The sequence below is a fragment of the Labeo rohita genome, chromosome 12 (assembly GCF_022985175.1).
Source record: "Labeo rohita strain BAU-BD-2019 chromosome 12, IGBB_LRoh.1.0, whole genome shotgun sequence".
In the NCBI taxonomy this organism is placed as follows: Eukaryota; Metazoa; Chordata; class Actinopteri; order Cypriniformes; family Cyprinidae; genus Labeo; species Labeo rohita.
The window spans coordinates 28,342,314-28,365,507 of record NC_066880.1 but is presented as its reverse complement, the minus strand read 5'-3'; the positions used below and the strand labels follow the sequence as shown (position 1 = coordinate 28,365,507).

Sequence of the window (23,194 nt, the reverse complement as noted above, 5' to 3'; positions counted from 1 at the left end):
TAATAATATAGAAATTAATATATAAAATAAAATAAGTCCATAAAATAAAACAAAAAGAAAAAGTCCACAACAAAAAAAAAAAAGTCCATAAAATAAAATACAAAAAGAAAAAGTTTATTAAATAAAGAGTCTATTAAATAAAAACTTATTAAGACAAAACATAAAATATGAAGTCCATAAATTAAAAACAATCTATAAAATAAAATGACCATAAAAAATAAACGTCCATTAAAGAAAATATAAAATAAAAAGTCCATAAAATATAACAAAAATAAAAAGTCCACAAAATAAAACAAAACATAAACACAAAAAGTCCATAAAATAAAACAGGCAATAAAATTAAATAATAAAATAAAATTACATAAAACAAAAAACAAAAACAAAAAGAATCTGAAATAAAAATAAGCTTTAGACACACTTACATGAATCTGGAAGCCATAGTTCCGTTGAGCTTGATATTCTGTTACATTATAGCATGTACTAAGATCAATCTCTCCATCAAGATCAGATGCCTGTAACATTAAAAAACACTGAATCAGTGAGAGAAATGTTATCTTTATAGGAATAAGGCTGATGTAGGAGAGGGACAAAAATCAGGGGGGTATGAGATAATCTACCAAAGACAAAATAAATGGCTTCAAATACAAGTTGCTATTACAGTATTGTGAATTACCTCTTCAGCAATAGAATCCTTGTAGTATCGTAGACTGTGATCCGTCAGCACAAACCAATACTTCTTCCACTAAAAGAGAAATACAAAAAAAATATAGATAAAAATGAAATGTATCATATCACAGGGAGCTCTTGGTCCGGGAGGATCCTGCATGTGTCTGATGTATGGGCAGGTGGTTTTTAAGACATTTATCCTTCTTTAAAGACCATGGTGATGAAGTTGAGAGGCTCTATCCTTTCAACTTTGACCTATTGCTGCAGTACAATCAAAGTCTACTATGCCCTTTAAAAGCATCAGTGCTTTGAGTCAGGGCCATTTGAGCTCAACAACTTTGATCAACTTGAAGTTAGAAAGCAGATCAGTAAGTAGAAATGATGCGTTTAACACAAAGAACTTGCTAAACAAATTAGATTCATTTATCTAAATCAACTTTTAGTATCAAATAAAATTACATTATTTTATTGATAAATTAAATTTTAGTTTTTGGCTACATTTCGGCTCGTTTTCAGTTACCTACACTATACTATACACTATAACACTATATGTTATAATATAATTTAATATAATTTAATATAATATAATAAATAATACAATACAATACAATACAATACAATATAATAAAAAAGAAAAAAGGAAAAGAACATTACAATTAATTAACATATAAATATATTAATATAATAATATCAATTATTATTATTAATAATAATAATAATAATATAAACAAAGGTTACTAAACAGCCTAAACACCTACATATAATAATAAAAATAATACTTTAATACTTCAAAGACTTTAATATTGAAAAAAGTCATAAAGACACCTTTTCAGGAAGAATAATTATCAAATAAAAAGCAATATTTTTTCAGCAATATTTTATTTCATAGACTTTTTTTTATTTTATAGACTTTCATTTTATATTTTATTTTATGGTCTTTTTGGACCTTTTATTTTTGTTGTATTTTATGCACTTTTTAATTTTACATTTTATTTTGTTTCATGGAACTTCAGAATTTCAGTGCATCATCATATAAAACTATATCGTAATATAACATAACATAACATAACATAACATAACATAACATAACATAACATAACATAACATAACATAACATAAACACAACACAACACAACACAACAACACAACACAACACAATATACAGCATTAAAATTAATTATTATTATAAATAATGAATAATATAAACAAGGGTTAATAAACAGCCAAAAAAAAAACCTATAATAATAATAATAATAATAATAATAATAATAATAATAATAATAATAATAATAATAATAATAATAATAATAATATATATATAAAAAAAAACATTAAAGACTTTAATATTGAAAATGAAAAAAAAAGTCCTAAAAACATCTTTTCAGCTAATTAAAAGCATTAAATTCATCAACAGTTTTATTTCATATACTTTTTTATTTTATGGTCTTTTTGGACCTTTTATTTTTGATGTATTTTATGGATTTTTTTATTTTACATTTTATTTTGTTTCATGGACATTTTATTTAATGGGCATAAATGAAAACATCAGAATTTCAGTGCATCACCATGTAACACTATACATTATAATAATATAATATAATGAATAATTATTAATATAAATTATTATTAATAATAATAATAATAATAATACTGTAACAAAGGTTAATAAACAGACAAAACACCTACATATAATATTAAAAATAACACTAAAAGATTTTAACATTGAAAAAAGAAAAAAAAGTCCTAAAAACACATTTTCAAACAAAAAGCATTAAATTCAGCAATACATTTTCAGCAATATTATTATTACATTGACGTTTTTATTTTAGACTTTCATTATATTTGTTATTTTATCATCTTTTTTTAGTTTTTGGACTTATTTTGTGTTGCATTTTATGGACTTTTTTATTTATTTTACATATTATTTAGTTTCACAGACATTTTATTTTATGGGGGAAATCTATAATTATTTATTATTTGATTATTCATTCATTTATTTATTTATTAGTAATGTTTCATGTTTAATTAATGTTTATTTTATTATGTGATGGACGTTTAACTTTTTTTTTAAAATTTAGTAAATTTACAATTTAATTAATTATTTTTTTTTTTACATTTTCAACATATTGCCCAGCAATTGCCCTCACTACTGTGAGACCTAATCATTGAGAGATTATTTTTGTTTATTGTTTACAGAGAAACATAATCTTACCTGGCCCTGTTCATCAAGTTTCACCATCCACCCCTTCTTGAAGTTCAGCAGGTCTGGCTGTAATCCAAGAGGGAAACAGTCGTAAACATAAACAGAGAAGCAGTGGAGTTACGTGTGTCATATCATGTGCGCTCACACAGATCTTCATGCACGATGAGCTGAACGAATGTCAAGTGTGCCGAGTGAAGAACAGCCGCTGATGATCGTGAGCATTTACTCACATCCAAACCTTCAAACACGAGTTAAAGAGCTCGCCTCATTTCTACACACTTCAAGCGATTTCTGCTCTTTGACACTCTTGGGTGAGAGAAAAAGATGCAAGTCAGGGTGTTTTTCTGGAGTACTTGACTTGACAGAAGAAACACACTCCACATGCCAGTTCAGAGCATCTGTACTTCACAACTTGCTGAGGACACAACAGGCATTTGTGCGTTAAGAGTGCTGGACAGATCAACACACACACCCATCAAACGCACGTAGATAAAGACTGCTCTCCATACACACACACTAAAAAAAGAGAGATACATGTAAAACAGCACACGCTCCAATGAAACGCTCACACAGGAGCACACGGACATGAGAGGACAGGAACACACGGCTGGATGCAGGACGAGCTGGAGATGACCTGGGCAGGAGAGAGGAACACGCGACACCCCGAGGAATAGGACGTCCGAGGACTTACAACAATGAAGTACACAAATAGCACAGAAAAACAAAAGGGCGACCAGGATTAGTCTGGGTTGGGACACGAGCAGAAAGACTATGGTTTAAGGGTCAAAAAACAAATGAGTGTGTTTCACAAAAAAAAAAAAAAAAAAAAAAAAAAAAAAAGTAGTTTAACACTTACTCATCAGTATTATTTTAGTATTACTGACCTAGTACTATAGCTTTTAATTTATATCTTGAATATATTTTCTATTTTGACGTTAATTTTAGTTAAAATTTTTATCATTTATAGATGGTCATAGTTTTATTAATCTTTGGAATGTTATTTTTATATTTTCTGTTTTCATGTTAATTTGAAAGTTTTAAGAATTTTATATACTATTATAGTTTTTATTCATATTTTAAATAAGTGCTTATTTTTGGTTTTCATGTTCATTTTAGTTGAGTTTTCATAAGCTATACACTATTATAGTTTTTATTAATATTTTGAATTTGTTATTATTTTTATATTTTCTTTTTTAATGTTAATTTGAAAGTTAAGCATTTTATATACGATTATAGTTTTTATTAATATTTTAAATTAGTGCTTATTTTTATATTTTTGGATTTCATGTTCATTTTCGTTAAAGTTTTTGTAAGCTATACATTATTATAGTTTTTATTACTATTTTGAATTTGTTATTATTTTTTATTTATTTATATTTTTTTTAATTTAATTTCAGTTAATATTTTAGTAATTTAAATATCATTATAGTTTTTTTTTATATTTTGAACTGGTCGTGATTTTTATACGTTTCATTTTCATTTTAGTGTTTTATTTTCATGTTCAGTTGAAGCTTTAATTATTAATATACTATTATAGTTTTTATTAATATTTTGAATTAATGCTTATTTTTATGTTTTACATTTTAGAACGTTTTAGAAACATATACTATTATAGGTTGTATTAATATTTTGAATAAATTTTTATATTTTTGGTTTTCATGTTAATTTTAGTTACCATTTTAGTAATCTATATACTATTATAGCTTTTATTAATATCTTGAATTCATTTTATTTTTATTTTGGTTTTCATGCTGATTTTTAGTCAACTATATACTATTATAGTTTTTAATAATATTTTGAATTTGTTTTTATTTTATATTTTCCTTTTCATGTTAATTTTAGTTAAAGTTTTAGTAATTTATATAATATTATTGGTTTTATTTATATTGTGAATTGTTTTTGATTTTTATATTTTCCATTTTCATTTCTAAATTTTCATCTAAATTTTTAGATGGTTATAGTTTCATTACTCTTTTTAATTTGTTTTATTTTTATATTTTCCGTTTTCATGTTCATTTTAAAGCTTATATATTAGTATTGTTTATATTTTATATTAGTGCTTTTTAAATTTTTAGATTTCTTGTTAATTTTAGTTAAAGTTTTAGTAGTTTATATACTATTATAGTTTTTATTAATATTTTGAATTGGTTTTGATTTAGTATGTTAGATGTTTAAGTAATTTTGTTGTGTTTTTGTAATTTTTATTTATTTTTTTTTTAATTTGTCTAATATATATATATATATATATATAATTTAATTTTTGCCTTGGCAAATGTCTTAAAATAAGTTTAAGGTTTTGTTTTCTTTTAAGTTAATGTTTATTTTATCAAGTAAAGAAATTGTATTTTATGGTTTTAGTTTTTGTTAACCATAAACAAAAAAAAAGTTTTTGATTTTGTTCTCAAAATACATTTTTCTAGGTATTTTTTTAAACAAATTAATAAATCATAAATATCAATGACATCTTTGAGAGTTGCACCACATCACATTTTACAACCGCAACTTTGCCTTGTCATAAAAAGATCCAATTACATGATATTTTTCAGAGACAAAGAATCTCAAGAATTTTTCTGCATGTTGGTTGCACCACATGACTTTTGAGAAAATTTTTTCAATTCATTAATGAGTGAAGCAGTTATGTCACTTAATATAATAAAAATGTCAATTAAAAAAAAAAAAAAGACACCAGATGACGTCACTGTAGCCTGTACAATACAAAAAAAAGCAAAAAAAGCAACGACTAGTGATTTTTATGTCTCTGTAAATCGAGATGTTCTTTATACCAAGCTGACTAAAATATTCCAAAACAGTAGTCCATCTTTTCCTTCAAATCGTGCCAAATCCTGCTGCTGCTCCCTTTAACCTTTGAACCTCGGAGAACAACAGAGCCATTGTGCAGGATTTGGAAGCGGTTCACCTCACACACTTCACACACAATGTTCACTGATTATAACGGAAACGTCTTATGACTGTCTAGCATCTGTGTTGAATGATGCTGAGAGCAAACAGAGAGATGGATCTGTCTTACTGTCATGACTGATTCGGTGGTCCTGCGGTCCAACGATTTAGCTCGTCTCAGAGGCGGCAGGGTGGAGGGATGAAAGTCTAAACCCTGTCCCGCGTCCATCTTCTGCTCCTGAATGTGAAAGAAACAGTAGAATTACTCTTTGAGATGTTTCGTGCGCAGGATAAAGGTAAGGCAACATCACTAGTACTTAATGGATGGTTGCAAACAAACTAGGCAATCATCTAGAAAACTAAAAAAGCACTGATCTGTCGATACCTAAAAGTCTCTCGTGCTCACCAAGGCTGGATTTATTTGATCAAAAACACATTAAAAATTGTGAAATATTATTACAATTTAAAATAACAGCTTTCTATGTTAATATACAGTAAAATGTAATTTATTCCAGTAATGCAAAGCTGAATTTTCAGCATCATAAAAATAAATATGCTGATTTGTTGCTCAAGAAATATTTCTGATTAATAACACTGAAAAAAATGTTGTGCTGCTTCATTTTTTTGTAAAAACCATGATATTTATTTTATTTTTCAGGACTCTCTGATGAATAGAAAGTTTAAAAGAACATCTATTAGAAACAAATCTTTTTTGAATTTATTTGAAATATTTTGAAACATTATAAATGCCTTTACTATTACTTTTGACCAATTTAATACATCCTTGCTGAATAAAAGCATCAAAAACTAAATTAATAATGAATTAATGATGAACAAAAATTAATAAATGCATCCATACAGAACGCATCAGTAAAAAAGCATTTATTCAAGAGAAACATCAATTGTAGAAAATCTTATTCAAGAGTGGGTGGACTTGTTTATCCATTCGCTTAAGAAGTTTAGCCTCATATTTGAGCAGCTTGCTTGGACAGATGCATAATTAGGTCCATCTGCTGTAGAATAATATCAATATTTGACAGACAGTCTGTGGATCACTGACCTCCACAACCGAGAAGCTTCATAAACAGTTCAATTGCCTTCGGAATGAGGCAGAAAGCCAGTATCACATCAAAACCCTGGACTGACCTTGAAAGCAGCAAAAACAATAACAGTCTTCGGCCTGATTTCTCTTCGGCCTCATTTTAGATTCAGCTTGAGCCTTGCTTACACTGACAAATGCGTTTGGTTGCAATAACAATCCCTGTTATTTTCAAAACGGTTTGGCTTGCGAAACAAATGCTGTTAGTGCTCCTTCAATGATCACACACGCACGTAAAACGCTACGCAGCAAACGGACGATACTATCAGTAAAGAATGTCATAAAAACAAGAGGCTTGATCAAAATCTCTATTGCTCACATTGTTGAGAAACCACTAAACCTTGCACTGAACCAGCATAAAGTGGAAACAGACACAAAGGGAAGGTGAACTTATATTCGCACTACTAGTAGATGTACGTGTATAAAATAGGTCTGGATAGTAGGGATGTCACAATTCGCAATATAATATCGAACCGTTCGGTACGACATCCACAATTCAATACGCGCTTGTGAAATGAATAAAGGCCTCCCCGCTTATATCTGAAAAAGCAACACACGCAGAGCATCTTCCATTCTAATGACATGCAATGACAAGCCTTTCTAAACCTGTTGTCCAACAAAAGTTATAAAAACAAAACATTATAACTTGTTTTTAATTCACAACATCAGTCGATTGTTTGAAATAACTTCCTTATGTGATCTGATGTGGATTCTTATCACAGAATGAGGCAGACAATAAATTCTATACTCATATTTTAGGTATGTCGATTAGCAATGGCTTATGAAAATACACGAGATGGCTTGAAGAACACAGATAAACCATATTATTGCAGACGAGTGTTTATTGTCCTTACATTTCACTTGACGCATATGTGGATTTTCTGCACGACTGCGCCCTCTGGTGTCCAGTATGAATGAAACCCATTCTATTTTGCGTAAAAATTGAAAAAAATAATACCTCTCTCAAAAGAAAAATTAAGCAGACATACTAAATCACGTTTTTTCCAGTGTACAGAGGTTCACGGGAGTATTTTGTTAATTTGTTGCCAAAAAAAAACCCCACACTGAAGTGGTAAGATATCAGAACTGAACCGAACCGTGGTTAAAAACAGAGGTACGTATTGAAGTCTCACATTGTAAGTTAAAGGTGGCAAGTCTCACATTGCAAGTTAATGAGCTCATTTATCTGAGGTTTTTTAAGTTGGGGTAGAATCTGCAATCTCTGAGCCATTTCATTTACTCACTTCCATGAATGCATATGCTGTTTTCTCCTCCAACTGGCAACCCAGGGGTGTTAAAATACAATTTGATAAACTAGTAGTGGGCAGGATCAAACAGACAAAAACAGACATTCCGACACGGAACACACATTTCAAAGTACAATAACTGGCTGCAGCATTGTTTTTCGGAGAAACAAGTATGCGAACTTAGCAATTTTATGCTTTAGCATTGTAAAAAATAAATAAATAAATAAATACATTATGGAAGCTTGAATTGGTCAATTTTTCCGCCCTAGATAAAATACAAAAAATAAATACAAAAAATAAAAAGGGAAAAGGAAAAATAACAAAAAGAAAGATCTGAAGGAGATGCCGCAGATCTGTAAACTAACCAGCCATGACGACAGAGACAAAAACGGCAACTATTTTTTTTTGCCCAAGAAATATATTTGGCCCTTGGCACAGGACTGAGAAAGGAAAGACGCTGTCAGGGGAATCTAAGCACATAATAGAAACTGGAAATTAATTGAAACAAAAGGTCATGCGTGCAAGAGACAAAAAAAAAAAAAAACAGCTGAATGTTAAAAAAAATTAATTAGGTCATCTTTTCTGTGGGACACTTCACCTAAAAATGACAATTCTCACCCTCATGTTGTTCCAAACCTGTAAAAGCGTCTTTCTTCTCTGGAACATAAAAGATGGTATCTTAGAACATGTTAGTAACTAGTTTCTAGTCCCCACTGACTTCCATAGTACTGTTCTTTCAATACTATGAAAGTAAATGGCTACCGCCAACTGTTTGTTTACCAACAATCTTTAAAATATCTTAATTTATGTTCAACAGAAGAATTCTACTCATACAAGTTTGGAACAACACAAGTAAATGATTTTGAGTGAACTATGCCTTTAAAGATGATTATAAAACTTTAAATCCTTTAAGTTTCTAGGGATTCCAAGTGTTCACCACATTCACATCGAGAGCTTGCGTGAGGAGACAGCGTCTCCAGGAAGTGCATGATGACAGTGCCGGCTGTAAAACCATCAGAGCGTCTGTGAATTTAAACACTGGGGGTTTGGGTAAGTATACATTACCTCCCGCTGGAATCGTCTCATTTCACTGCGGCCCTGCCGGACTCCAGCGCTTCTCTCCTCCACCTCCATTCTCTCAGCGTGCTCCAGCTCCAACGCCTCCAGCTTCTCGATCACATTCGAGCGCCCACTAAGAGTGCAGAAACAGAAAGAGATCTTAACACAGACAACATTACAGTGCAGGGGCTGCATAGATTCTGCAGTTTCCGGCATAATTTGCCTCTCAATTCAAGCAATTCCTATAAGATCTCACATGCTCGGATGGATACTAAAGCGTTCATCTTAATGCAGCTACATGCATGACTAGCAAAATGCCCCCTTCAGTGAGGTATTAACATAAACACTGTTGGTTATGTCTGTTGGATAGAGTATATAATGATATACATAAACTCATCTTCCACAAGAAGGGGTTAAATGCGTCTCCTGGTTTTGATGACCCCACACACACAAACATTTCCAGACATACAGACAGGAATTCAGTTCACAAAACCATGTCTGAAAATATTAAATGACTTTTTTCAAATTTTGACCTTATTTGGGATCTGGACTGCATTTGTGAGCCTCCTTAAAAGGAAACAAGAAAGCCAGTCAGTGAGGTATGTGTGTCACATGACTGCTCAAAGCCTCATTGGCTACTGGGTACAAAGTGGCACAATTCCCATAAACCCAAATTAAACCAGAGTAGAGAGCGTTCCGTTCCTTCGCTATGAATTCTTCAGCACTGCTCATCTATGCTTGTCGGGAAATAAAGTGAGCTGTCTTAAGTACGTCAGAGATGTTGTTTGAGAAAGCGCTCTCGAGGGCTTTGACCTCAGAGGGTTGATGGGAGCTCCTTAACAAAAACAGCAGCATTTATCCTGTTAATTCAGTTACAAATGCAAGCAAATGTAAGCTTAAGTTAAATACAGGCTCAGGATTCAGAGACCTTCCTCCTTTCAGTGGATCAAAGAAATGTCTTGCAATCTTGCTTTGGAAAAACTGACATTTATTTAGAGGAAAAGAAGATGCATTTTAAAAAATACGAACCTCTTTTTACGGTTTATAAACAAGCAAATCATGTGGAATGTTAAATAATGGTGATTGAAAAATCCCCCTTTTTTGTGTGTGTCAGTAAGTTTTTATAAATATCTTGAATCAGTTTTTATTTTTATATTTTTTGTTTCATTTTAATTGTAGTAGTTTTGTTGTGCATTTGTCGTTTTTAGCAGTTTTGGTTGATGTCTATATAATTTTTTTTTATTGATTTTTAATTCAGTTTTAGTTATTTTAGTACATCAAGTTAAATGTACTAAATTAACTAAATATGGTAAAAAGGTAAAAAGTTTTTTTTTTTTTTTTTTTTTTTAATATTTTACTTTATCTGCTTACTGTTCATTTCCAGAAACAAATTTCTTATGGGTTCGGTTAATAAAAAAAAGACCCTCATATCTGGGACTTGCAGGGTTATATTAATGTTTTTTAAATTTATTTTATTTAACTTTTAAAAAAGATTGTATTGAAAACTAACCTAAATAAATATATATTTTAATTGTTGTTAGAATAAAAAAAACCCTGATAACTGTAAATTAGATTTTCAAGTAATTTATTTTTTCATTTTAATGAAAAAAAAAAAAAAAAATGTAGGTTACAAAAAATTATTTCTATTTAAGCAACAGATTTATTTATTTTTAATTATAATTTTAATTTATTTTATATGCTGGGGTGGGAAAATTCTAAGTGCTCTGTATTTTATGTTATCACTTTTTAGGTCTCTTATTGTTAATATTTTAATAAATTTTTAAACTGTTACATTTTATGAATTTTATGGATGAAACATTCTTTTAGATAATTAAAAATAAATCAAACCATTAAAAAAAGTGCATCTGGATTGTGTTGTTCCTTTGGACAGTATAACATAACAGAATTGGGGTGGTGAAAAAGCAGCGATGATGTTTATTGACTGTTTACAGCAGGATGCTGATATAATGATTCTGTAATCTCCATTATTCCATAACAAAAGCATGTTGCAAAGCTCTTTCTGGCCTAATAAGGCACATGTGGCTTTATCCCTGTTATACACCGAGTGTAATCAGCATGCCTTAAAAGGAGAAGCAGAGAGCGAGCATGTAAGGAAACGGCCTGTGCTCACCTTCTCTCTGGGCTGAACACAGACTCTTGTCTTTCCGGACTGCGCAGGCGGCTTCGTTTCTCTGGCTTGCGGGTCTCTACGTCTCCACGCCGGGATAGAGCGCGGTGTGCACGTCCCAGCGGTTCGGTCGGGTGGCTTTCGGTGCTGGTGACGGTGCTGCCACTGGCATCCGAGTCTAGAGAACTCATGGAGCCGCTGATGTGGGAGCCGTTGGACAGCAGGCTGCTGCCTGATGGGAAGGGGTCACTAGGAGCAGGGGACAGGCAGCGCGGGACACCCCCCATCTCTGCACTGTGGCGGCTGGACGAGCTGCCCGTGGGCGACAGGGGGTCATGAGAGGGCTGGGAAACAGCCGAGTGGAAGGAGAGCCCGCTCCGGTCCACCTCGTCACCGTTCACGGAGCTCTGATCTGAACACCGGCTCACCATCGAGCCCTCACCTATGGGGTGCAAGAGTGACTTCATGAGGGGTTTTAGCCAAACTAATGTGCATCTGAATTCAATTTTAATCTAACTAATTCAATGATGTGCTGATTAATTAATCTAATTGATTTGGGCTGGGAAACTAACCCACAAAAGATCATTTAAAATCATTACAGTGTTAGATGAGAGAAGCACAGAATAAACATTACAAAAAAGGAGCTTTAGAAATAAATACTTTAAGACAAAACTGCATAAATGATAACAACAATAATAATATTATACTTAATATTAATAATATAAAGAAAATGATAGTTGAAACTACACCTCCAGTAGGTGGCGGCCCTTTACTGTTATAACGAGTGAGTCATTGAATTATTCACTCACTCAATTTGTTCAAACGGCTGCTTCATTTAAACTGTCTACATGAATGAATGAGTCACTGAATCACTCACTCAATTGATTCAAAACCATTGATGAATCACCGCTGTGTGTTGCTCTGAGACGAACAACAGTTCTGCTGTGCCTTTAATTTGACCAATTACCAAAATTAACCAATATTGACAATACTGCCTCTAATATATCATGTTCCTGTTTAAAGAACTGTTGTATAAAATCAATATCACATTTGCAATTGTGCAGATATTGAGGAGAAACAGCACTCTCAACTATATCTTATGATATAAATATAAGAGGGTCATTTTTGTGCTCAATTTTAGGCTCATATAACATCACACAGTCAAATGCCTTATTCATCATTATTTTTTCAATTATTAATTGCACCAAATTAATATGTTAAATCAACAGCCCTAGTCTGAATGTCTGCCGCACCTGCAGAGGTCAGTGGTGAGCCAAGAGGCGGCATCTCATTGCTGGACCACGTCTGGGACACGTCCGCCTCTCTGCTTTGCAGCTCCTCCTGCCATATGATAGAACTGGAGTCTGGCATCTTTTCTGCTTCCGGGATGCCCGAGCCAGTCACCGCTACCTTTGCTGGACCTGGTTCCTGAAATCAAACACATAACATCCATAAACACACATAAAAACTGAATTACCTGTAGAACAATGAATGTATGGAATATGGCACATTTGTGACCCCGGACCACAAAACCAGTCATAAGGGTCAATTTATTGAAACTGAAATTTATACATCGTCTGAAAGCTGAATAAATGAGCTTTCCATTGATATACAGTTTGATAAAACAACTATTTGAAAATCTGGAATCTGACAATACAAAAAAAAAAAAAAAAATCTAAATATTGAGAAAATTGCCTTTAAAATTTTTAAATTAAGTTCTTAGTAATGTATATTACTAATCAAAAATTAAGTTCCGATATATTTACGGTACGACATTTACGAAATATCTTCATGGAGCATGATCTTTACATAACATCCTAATGATTTTTGGCATGGAAAAACTCTATAATTTTGACCCACACAACGTATTTTTGGCTATTGCTACAAATATACCTGTGCTACATAAGACTGGTTTTGTGATCCAGGGTCAAATTTTAGATTAATAAATCAAAGGAGGGCTGTACAGGTAATCAGATAATTATTTTTATTTAAAATCTTATTTAATACTTGCATTTAAGATAAACGTAAATGACAATATTTATTGAAACATTTTTGTAAGGAATATCATGTTTTAATTTAAAGACTAAACCTTTGCCAAAATGAAAGGAATTGATTTAATTTAATTTAATAACATCTTTAAATTGTTTATACATTCATTTTTTGATAATAAAATTGAATTACATAAAACACAGAATCCAGAAAAAATAAAACAGACAACACAGCATTTCTAAAAAAATTAAAATTCATAAGACACCATTATTGTTGAAATGCAGTAATTAAAATGTTAACATTTTGTGAATTTTACTGATTAGGAATTTGGTACAAATAAAAGAGAAGCACTGAATAAACATTACAAAAAGTAGCTTTAGAAAAAAATATTTTGATTCAAAACATAATAATAAAGTATTAACATTTTATTAATTAATATTTAAATATAAATATGATACTTTAAATGAAAATAATAGTTTAAACTACATCTCCAGTAGGTGGCAGCACGTCACTGTCTTAATGAGAGAGTTACTGAATCATTCATTCAACCAGTTTGTTCAAACGGCTGCTCATGACTGTCTACATGAATCATTGACTCACTCAAATCATTTAAATTTAGCAATGAATCACTGCTGTATTGTTTAATCTTTCAGATGTTATAAAATGAAATACATTTCACAATACCCTAAAATCACAACAAATGACAGCAGTTGAAGACAAAGTACCTGTGAGGTTGCTGGTTCCACTTTGCGCTTCTTCTTTTGATTTTGCTTGTTGGTTCTTGGATAAACCACTAGCTGTTCACTCCACCTGGTAAAAGACAGAATGGGTTAAGCTCATCTCGTGTCCCATCGGTGGGAAGACTGACAACCTGAACACAGCACATACCCATTGATGATTTCCTTGTTGTCTCCTCGTATGTAGTATTCCTGCTCCGGGGTAATGATGCACAGAGCGTTCTTCTGTCCGGTCCTGGCCTCAGCGTCGATCACATCAGTGCACAGGTTCATGTTAACCGTCCCTTGCGGTAGCGTACTTGGCTGTGTGTGACAACAGATGACCAGTTAGTGGTGACTAACTTAGATTAATTTTGGTCATACAGATATACAACTGTGGATATTTCATATATCTAGTAGGGCCCTATGAAATCAGTTTTATTTTTTCCCAAATTCCGTTTTTTCCATTTTAAGTTTTCTCAACTCCTTTTTAATGGTTAAATTAAATTTTATTAATCTAAGGGCATGTCTACTTAATTAAAATCATGAACCTTACACGATTTCACATCAGTTTAGTAAAGGTTTAACAAAAATGACATGTTTAGGGCCCTATGAAATGTTTTATTTTTTCTCACCATACGTTTTATTGTTCAAATTCTGTGTTTTAGCATGTCTAATTATTTGAATACATACTTAATTCATTCAAATTTATTCTTAAAATAGCCTTACGAAAGGTTTTTTTCACCCTCAGAATGTTGTGTTGTGTATTTAAAATGTTCTGGTTATCAAATGAAGGCATAAAACATTCATTTCATTTATCTTTTAATTATTGAAAAAACTTTTTTTTTGGACAAACAAAGGGGAATTTTATTATTAAAATTAAAACAGAAGAAATGTTGTGTGATTATACCTTAAAAAAATGTCTGTTTCATATTAGTAGTAGCAGTAATATATATCTGGGACAATGTCTCAAAGTTAAACCAGACTTTTATTTTGACGGGTTGCCGTGTCTACCTTTACATTTCTGTGTGTATATGATATAACGCTAGTTTTCCTAAAATGGAATGGTCAATTGCTCATGAAGTGACTCTCAGCAGGTATTGTTAATGTATTTATGTCCTCATTTAGTGAGACGACAGATGCTGAAATCACCGCGAGCGTCACAAGCTTCAGTGTATGTAGTAAACAAAACCCTTCGTCTGCTCCATTCATTAAAACAGGGACACACAGAACATGCAGGATTCACATTTAAATGGTATTTTTGCGGCGTAATATTTACAGATGCTAGTCCATATTGTGGTTTGATTTAAGTGTAATGACATACTTTTAATCAATTCATTCAAATTCCATGACATTCCATGTTATTTAGTAAATTTCGTTTTCCTGACTGGATTCAGTCCACGTTTTCCACATCACAGAAATCATGGACCCTAATCTAGGGATGAGTAAAAATGACCCAAATGTCTTTGTCATTTAACCTCACTTTCTGCTGTTTCTGCTAAAGTAGCTTTTCACAGTGCAACAGTTTCTGAGTAAACATGTACGTCCCAGTTATATTCTTCATATCGTTAAATCAGTGCTGGCACCAGCATTAGTAGTTACTGTAGTGCTGATGCCATTGTTCCCTGACGCTCCAGGCCTGCCACCATCAGCCAGTGCCAAATACGTCATCGGAAACATGCCTTTATTTACGCCTGTCACCCTGGTGTGCTTTGAGAGGCCCGTCTCATCCCACATTAAAGCTGTACTGGACCCACATTGGACCCCCTGCAGCTGGTCTAATGGCAAAGCAGATCCATTACAGTCCCACATTAACAATAAGAACACTGTCAGAGATTTGTTCAATGACCTCAGCAGCTCAGGACTCACACTATCACTGCACAGATGCATGGTACATGTGAACAAAACCATTCAAAAGTTTGGGGCTAGTAAGATTTTTTATTTTTTTTGAAATACTTTTATTTATCAAGGATGCATTAAATTGATTTAAATCAACAATAAAGGCATTTATAGAGTTCCAAAAGATTTCCATTTCAATTAAATTATTTTCTTATGAACTTTTGATTCATCAAAGAATCCAGAAATATTTAATGCATCACAGTTTCCATAAAAATATTCAGCAGCACAACTGTTTTTAATATTGATTTAGAAATGTTTCATGAGCAGCAAATCAGCATGTTATGATTTCTGAAGAACCATGTGACACTGAAGATTGGAGTAATGATGCTGAAAATTCAGCTTTGATCGCAGAAATAAATTACATTTTACTATATATTCATGTAGAAAACATAACATTGTAATAATATTTCTGATCAGATAAATGCAGCTGTGGTGAGCAGAAGAAACTGACCAACCCCAAACTTTTAAACAATAGTGTATAAAGAAAAGTGTATAGACCAACTGTATTTGCAAACAGTGATGATGTTTTTTTTTTTGTGGTTTATCTGGTTGCAGAAAATGACGGTTTTCATGTAGCCGTCTATGGAGCCATGGAATAAAAGAATAAAAAAGTAAAATTTAGTTTATATTTCAATTCCAAGATTAAATCTCACAATTCTGATAAGAAAAAACAACTTGTCGTTATCTCTTTTCCCCTCAACTCTGGCTTTTTTCCCCTGAGAACTGACAAACAAAAAATTGTCGAGTTAAATCGAGTTATAAAGCCAGAACTAGGAGATATAAACATGCATTTGTGGAAACAAAAAGTCAGAATTGTGAGAAAAAAATAAGTAAATGTTATGAAAAATGTTAACAGTAATAGATTTAAATTATGTCATGCTGTAACTATAGGGCTAATGCAATGTGTCCCCTATGAACAGCATGTGAATATTATGTAGGCATATTGTTTAAATCAAATGTATGCTTTACAAGTAGAGTAATCATAGTAGTTTTCATCCATAGTCTTTCTGTTTAAACATCTGCGTTTAACCTCAAATGGCATCAAAAGGCACAAAAATAGTCTTACTCCATGGATTTTACCAGCTGCAAGTGACGCAACTGTGATGTCTACTACGAATTGATCTATTCGTTAAGCTTCTTTACAGTTTTCACAATTTTAAAACCACCATTCTGACTTCCTTTATTTATTTTAAACGATTCTCTGGTGTCACTTGAAGTTTTTTTTTTAAGAATGTGAACTATGATCTCATTTAGTTTCAATTCACATTAGGTCATAACTTGAAATACTGTGCATCTATTTTGTGCATGCGGTCCTTTCTTGACATTTTGGAGCTTGAACAGGAAAGTAAGTCAAACAGGTTTGGAACGACACAAGGATGAGCACATAATGGCATTATTTTTTAGGTGAACTGTTTCTTTAAAGCACCAGACTGAAATTTGGATTCATTGTTAACATTCTGAGATTCACACTAGACCATCTCGCAATTTCTGCCCGGGCTGTTATCAGACGTTCTGCAGACTCGAGATGTAAAACAGGTGCCGTCTTTTCCTGATTCCTTTTATGGCCATTTTAAGTGATCTAGCTTTATTAAAAGCTGCCAGTAAACTCCAGGGAATGCCAAATATGGCAATTACAGTGTGTCACAGTTATAAACTGCAGCAGTGTTTCTGTTTCACTACAGAGTGAGCGCTGCGGAGGGAAAGAAATCTACGTAATGAGACACCAGCAGCGTAAGAACAGAAGACACAACAACAAAGAGTCTCACGTCACTTCTTGCACGGCCCCGAAAACGCACAACGGGACATTTTTATTCTTTGGTTCCGCCACAAATAGCGATAGAAACCTAGATGTATCGGATTGCTAATTTCATATTATTTTATCTAGAAGGGCTTTTCAGAACAAACCCAAAACTGTCCCATAATTCCTGTAAAAGTGCCAGTAGCCACAAGCGCACAAATAATTTGAGCTATGTGTGCTAAAGTTTGACGGCGGTTCATTTAGGTTTTGGACTAGCTAGGTTGGGGTGGGAGTTTTTAAGACGTCTTCAGATAAGAGAGGAAAATATGAGGCAATGCACAGAAAAAAAAAAAAAGAGAAAAGAAAACAGGAAGAGCAAATAGCTCGAAGCAGGACTGTCATCAGGGGGAATGTTGCCCTGCTGAGGTCCTCACACATCGGCCCTGCGGGGACAAGAGGCCCAAGCATAAAAATGCAGTCACAGGCCCTTACAGCAACGGCCTACGACAAACGTTAACGCATGCAACAGTTAATGAATCCATCATAACGACTGCATATATAGGCAGTGAATCAATGCCTTATCGAAAACAACAAAGAGTTTACGTTTACCAAGCTTGCCATTCATGCGTTTCACATTATTGTGGTTTTTATTCCAAAACAAATCAAATCTCATATCCTTTCATTGTCTTGCTATACTCAGCTATTTTTAGAATTGCAATAAAACTAAAAGCGTTACACTCGCTTGCCAGCTTGTCTTGCATTGTAAGGAATCAAACTGCATAACAGCTATTTTATAGTCAAATGCAGAATGAAAACAGATTCTTTGTTTAAGAGGTTTTTTAATGTTCCAGTTAAAACAAGGATCAGTGAATGAGGTCCTCTATAACCACTGTTCATCTTAAAGGTACAGTTCAGCCAAAAGTGGTTGTTTCTGGAGCCTGTCAGACGTGATGACTATGTTGTTGTATGGAAAGAGCTGGATAAAGTTTTTTACTTAGGAAAAAATTACTTTCTGAGACTTGAAATTAAGTCCATGAGCCATATGGGGTACACTGTGAAAAACAAAGATTATTGGAGTATGATTTACAAGAAATTATCATTTCAAACGCTCTACTTTAAAATTTCTATTTAATTCAATGCATTACTTGCCCTTTCTGAATGAATAAACCAAAAGGTTTTCTAAACCAAAGTTTTTTCCAATGCACATTCATGGTTGGCTTGTTGTTGTTCTTGTCTGTTGACAAAATCCATTGCCCATTAACTTTAATTATTTAGAATGCCAACATAACAGGCTATGATGCAAAGCTCAACAAATTCCCATTTGTTGATGAGGCCATATCAAAACAGATCAAGACACAAAAACAGCCAGAAGGACAAGTTTTTAGGTGTGACAGCAGCAATGTTTTGGGTCACAACAACCGTTTTATTGCAAACGTAAGTGGCACAATAGCAAAGCTGCTCCTTTTTCAGGTAGCTCTTCTTATTTTACAGCATATATGTGTCCAGACGTGTCGTGTTCTCCGTTAAAACACACCTATGCAAATCCTCCAGCTCAGCAACACCTGAGGGCTATAAAACAGATGCATTTCATATTCAACACCTGGCAAATGGCAGCCCGGTCTGTCTAAAGCAAACGATGAACTCTAGCAGATCTCAGATGATCGGAGGTCTGGAATGTACCATTTGCTTGATGTACCATGTAAAACCTGAAACAAACTCTGCTTCAGTCTGTGAAGTTGGTTTTCTCTAGGTGTTGCGGCAAAGCCCTCAGCGGAACGGGAATCTCAAAGCATATTTAACATTTCGATGTGGTTTTAGGGGGCTAACGTTCTCAGAGTTTAGCACCGTCACCCACAGTCCTCAGCAGTTTCTCCTAATAAGGGCATATTGGGGGGAAATGCAATCCTAAGCGCACACTCCACGTTCAGAACATCTCAGCCTGACAATTAACATACTTTGCTTCAAGACCGCAGCTGAACGCACATCGTGTTTATACGAGTCACTAGTGAAGCTAAATGAATGGCTACTTACCGGCTGACTCTCTTAATGTAACTGACAAGTTATGGGTTTAGAGAGTTCATGCGTTTTAAAACAACTACATCTATACTGGGACAAGATTGCATCAGCGCCTGGAGTGAAACGAGCACGCTTGAGCATTTCTTAAGATCAAGTGATGTTCACCCTATACATAGCAAACCCTTCAATAGCTAAAATAACTGAAAATTCGCCATTAAAGAACCAACATAGGGTCAATGGAAAAACATGCCTATGGTGACACTTTTTTGCAAAATTATATTACGTTGCTTTTTGAATATTTCTCAACACTTTAAAGGGGAAGTCCACTTCCAGAACAACGACTTACAGATAATGTACTCATTTCAAAGATGTTCATGTCTTTCTTTCTTCAGTCATAAAGAAATTGTGTTTTTTGAGGAAAACATTTCAGATTTTTCTCTATATAATGGACTGATACGGTGCCCCGAGTTTGAACTTCCAAATTGCAGTTTAAATGCGGCTTCAAACGATCCCAAATGCGGTTGTAAACGATCTCAGCCGAGAAAGAAGGGTCTTATCTAGCGTAACAATCAGTTATTTTCATAAAAATAATACAATTTATGTACTTTTTAATGTCAAAAGCTCGTCTTGTCTTACTCTGCCTAGACTGTTTTCGTTCCGGTTCATGACAGTTAGGGTATGTCGAAAAACTCCCATCTCATGTTCTCCCTCAACTCTGAAATCGTTGTTTTACCTTCTGTGTTAAGGGTGTTTGATCTTCTTGGCATGATCACTTTGTAAAGTCTGGGTCAGTACTTCTGCAGCGATGTAGGATGATTTTGAAATTATTTTTGAAGTTAAGGGAGAAAATACGATTGGAGTTTTTCGACATACCCTAACTGTCTTGAACCAGAATACAATAATCTAGATAAGACCCTTCTTCCTCGGCTAGGATCGTTTACAACCACATTTGGGATCGTTTGAAGCCGCATTTAAAATGCTTTTGAAAGTTCAAAATCGGGGCACCATATCAGTCCATTATATGGAGAAAAATCCTGAAATGTTTTCCTCAAAAAAACAATTTCTTTACGACTAAAGAAAGAAAGACATGAACATCTTTGATGACAAGGGGGTGAATACATTATATGTGAATCTTTGTTTTGGAAGAGGACTCAGAAAATGCAATTACAAAGACAAAAACTAAATTCCCCTTTAAATCAGTTTAAGGAGTCAAATATCACCTTGTAATGGGAAGACTAATTTTTGTTCAGATATTTTGATTATTGATTTAAAGGTGCTCCTAAAATTTTTGACTATGCTCCTAATTTTTTTATTAAGTAAGGAGCACAAGTGCTCCTAAAAATAAAAGTAAGCGTAGAGCCTTGTATTCCAGAAAAGCCCAAAATATGGAGCTGGTTATGCAATGCAAACATCAAAATGTATTACTTTGCAAATCTTCCAGTATGGTAAAACTGTTTTGAGTTCATAATATAGTATTGTGCAAATAAGTCTTTATTAATTGATAAAAATTACAGGCACATTTCACCAAAGAGCCTGAGTTGAAAGGAACGTTCATGAAGGAAACAGAATCTCTAAACTATATAGCGGTAAAACAGACTCTGTGTTTTGAGAAGATTCCCAGGAGAGAAGAGAAAAATCAATTAAGATGCTCACGAAAATCCATTTAGCCTCTTAGTAGTGAGCTAGTGTGTCATGTGCTCAAATATCAGTTCAATTCACAGCTGTAATGTAACCGCCTTTACTAGAGACACTGAATTTTAATACTTTAACTTGCAAAATAAAGTTAGAGTCCTACACTCTGTCGTCAAGCATATTTTTTCTGCACAAATAAAATAAAGCCAAAGCATTCCCACTTGTATCCACACTCTGAAGTGTCCTTTTTCTTGACCTAATTTAAAAGCATTTCCTGAAACTCCCTGCACAGATGAAAAGACTATAAAGACAACAGAGCTGACAGCATTTTCATAGCTAAACAATGGCAGGAAACTCTGTAGTACCCTGAACTAGTTTGGATTGTCCTCACCACTCACTGGAAATAAAAACAAAGTCCTCCCTCAGCCATCTCACACAATGATGCGACTTCAGCCTTTTGCCTCGTGTTGCACAACAGAATGATGAATTGCACCGCGGTAATGGGCATTGCTGTAGTAAGCAACCTAAGTGCCGGGAGTCGAGGGTCCGGTGGGACGCAGCGCTAGCGCTGAGCCTGTGTGTGGGCCTCACTGTTTACACACAAACGCCGTAATCTCCGGGCAGATCAGGCAGCTAATTTGGTCACCCATGTCACATTCCTGTGAAACAAACAGGCTGAGCTGGGCTCTCATTAACCACAGGACCATGTTCTGCTGGTTTACATCCGATGGACTCCCTGAGCTGCTGGTGGAGCAACAAACTTTTCTTGGATTATTTTTGTTCAGGGATGGTTATGTTGTCTTTTCATCGGAGAGGATTCCACTGAGGTGTGGTTTGGTCAGGCTATCTTTGAAGACCACAAATGTAATCTCTCAACTAAGTGGTTAGATTCACAGATCACTGATGTGCAATTGTGTGAACAGAAGAACGGACATCTTACCGATTCATCCAGAGCGAAGCGCAAGCAGCCATGTTCATAAAGTACAAAGAATCGCCGCTGCCATTTCTGCGTTGAAAGGAAAGATTATTAATGTTATTCATATTTACTCAACTATTCAAACTGTCTATTGGTTAATATGGATTTTTGAAGTCTGCGTTAAAGGAATAACTTTTTTAATTACAGTGACAATGAATGAAGAACTGCTTATTTACAAATGTGGAGAGTACAATATATAAACTACGAATAAACTATAAACTAATAGTTCATGAATGGCTTGTAAGTGCTTTGTAAGTGTATACTTACACTTCAGTGTTACCAATTCATCACATCAAATTAAAGTGCTAACTTGACAGTTCTAATCCCAAGTTTAGAGTAATTAGGCAACAGAAGCAAATGAATAAACTTCTGTCTTTGGCTGAAGTTGATGCAGTTTCCCACACACCTGATTACACACCAGGCGAGTTTTATTTGTGTACAGTGCCAAGATACTAAAGCAAACAGACGTCAATCTTGCCTACAAATAACATCATGCCCTCTTACCCGGGATCTCTGCATGGGATTGTCAAAGTCCGTCCCCTCTGGAGCCAAACACAGCCACCCGCCATAGATCGGCTTGGCCTGCAACAAAATCAAAATATATAATTATTAAATTTTCAAATACATGTTGGAGTGAAAAGAATTTGTGGTTTGATTTTGATGACGCTCTTATTTTCTGCAAATCTGACAGTTTGATCATTTCAAGCAACTAGCATAACCACTTTTAAAGTGTTAGCTACAGGTGCAAGCTTAGACACAGCTGAGCAGGACTAGGCAAGTTAATATAGCTTCACTTTAGAGCAGATGTTTTGCCTCAAAGGTTTAAAAACGCAGTATGATTAAGCAGCGTCCCACCAACCCACTGAAAGCAATGACCTCAAATTTATGACTTGAATAATCTTTACCCTTGCATACAAAATAAGGACCA

The 23,194-nt window shown here is 33.7% G+C and overlaps 1 protein-coding gene across 4 annotated transcripts in view; it reads right to left on the bottom strand.

Annotated features, from left to right (window-relative positions):
• mprip (myosin phosphatase Rho interacting protein) overlaps nt 1–23,194 on the bottom strand; it is a 51,455-nt gene that overhangs the window by 20,243 nt on the left and 8,018 nt on the right. For all 4 annotated transcript variants that reach the window (XM_051123777.1, XM_051123776.1, XM_051123775.1 and 1 more), the window contains exons 2-12: nt 22,771–22,848; nt 22,231–22,296; nt 14,178–14,329; nt 14,015–14,099; nt 12,554–12,728; nt 11,304–11,742; nt 9,179–9,305; nt 5,898–6,005; nt 2,879–2,935; nt 674–742; nt 423–512 (exon numbers count right to left, since the gene is read on the bottom strand). In XM_051123777.1, coding sequence (XP_050979734.1) covers nt 423–512; nt 674–742; nt 2,879–2,935; nt 5,898–6,005; nt 9,179–9,305; nt 11,304–11,742; nt 12,554–12,728; nt 14,015–14,099; nt 14,178–14,329; nt 22,231–22,296; nt 22,771–22,848 — 1,446 coding nt within the window. The remainder of the gene's footprint in view (nt 1–422; nt 513–673; nt 743–2,878; nt 2,936–5,897; nt 6,006–9,178; nt 9,306–11,303; nt 11,743–12,553; nt 12,729–14,014; nt 14,100–14,177; nt 14,330–22,230; nt 22,297–22,770; nt 22,849–23,194) is intronic.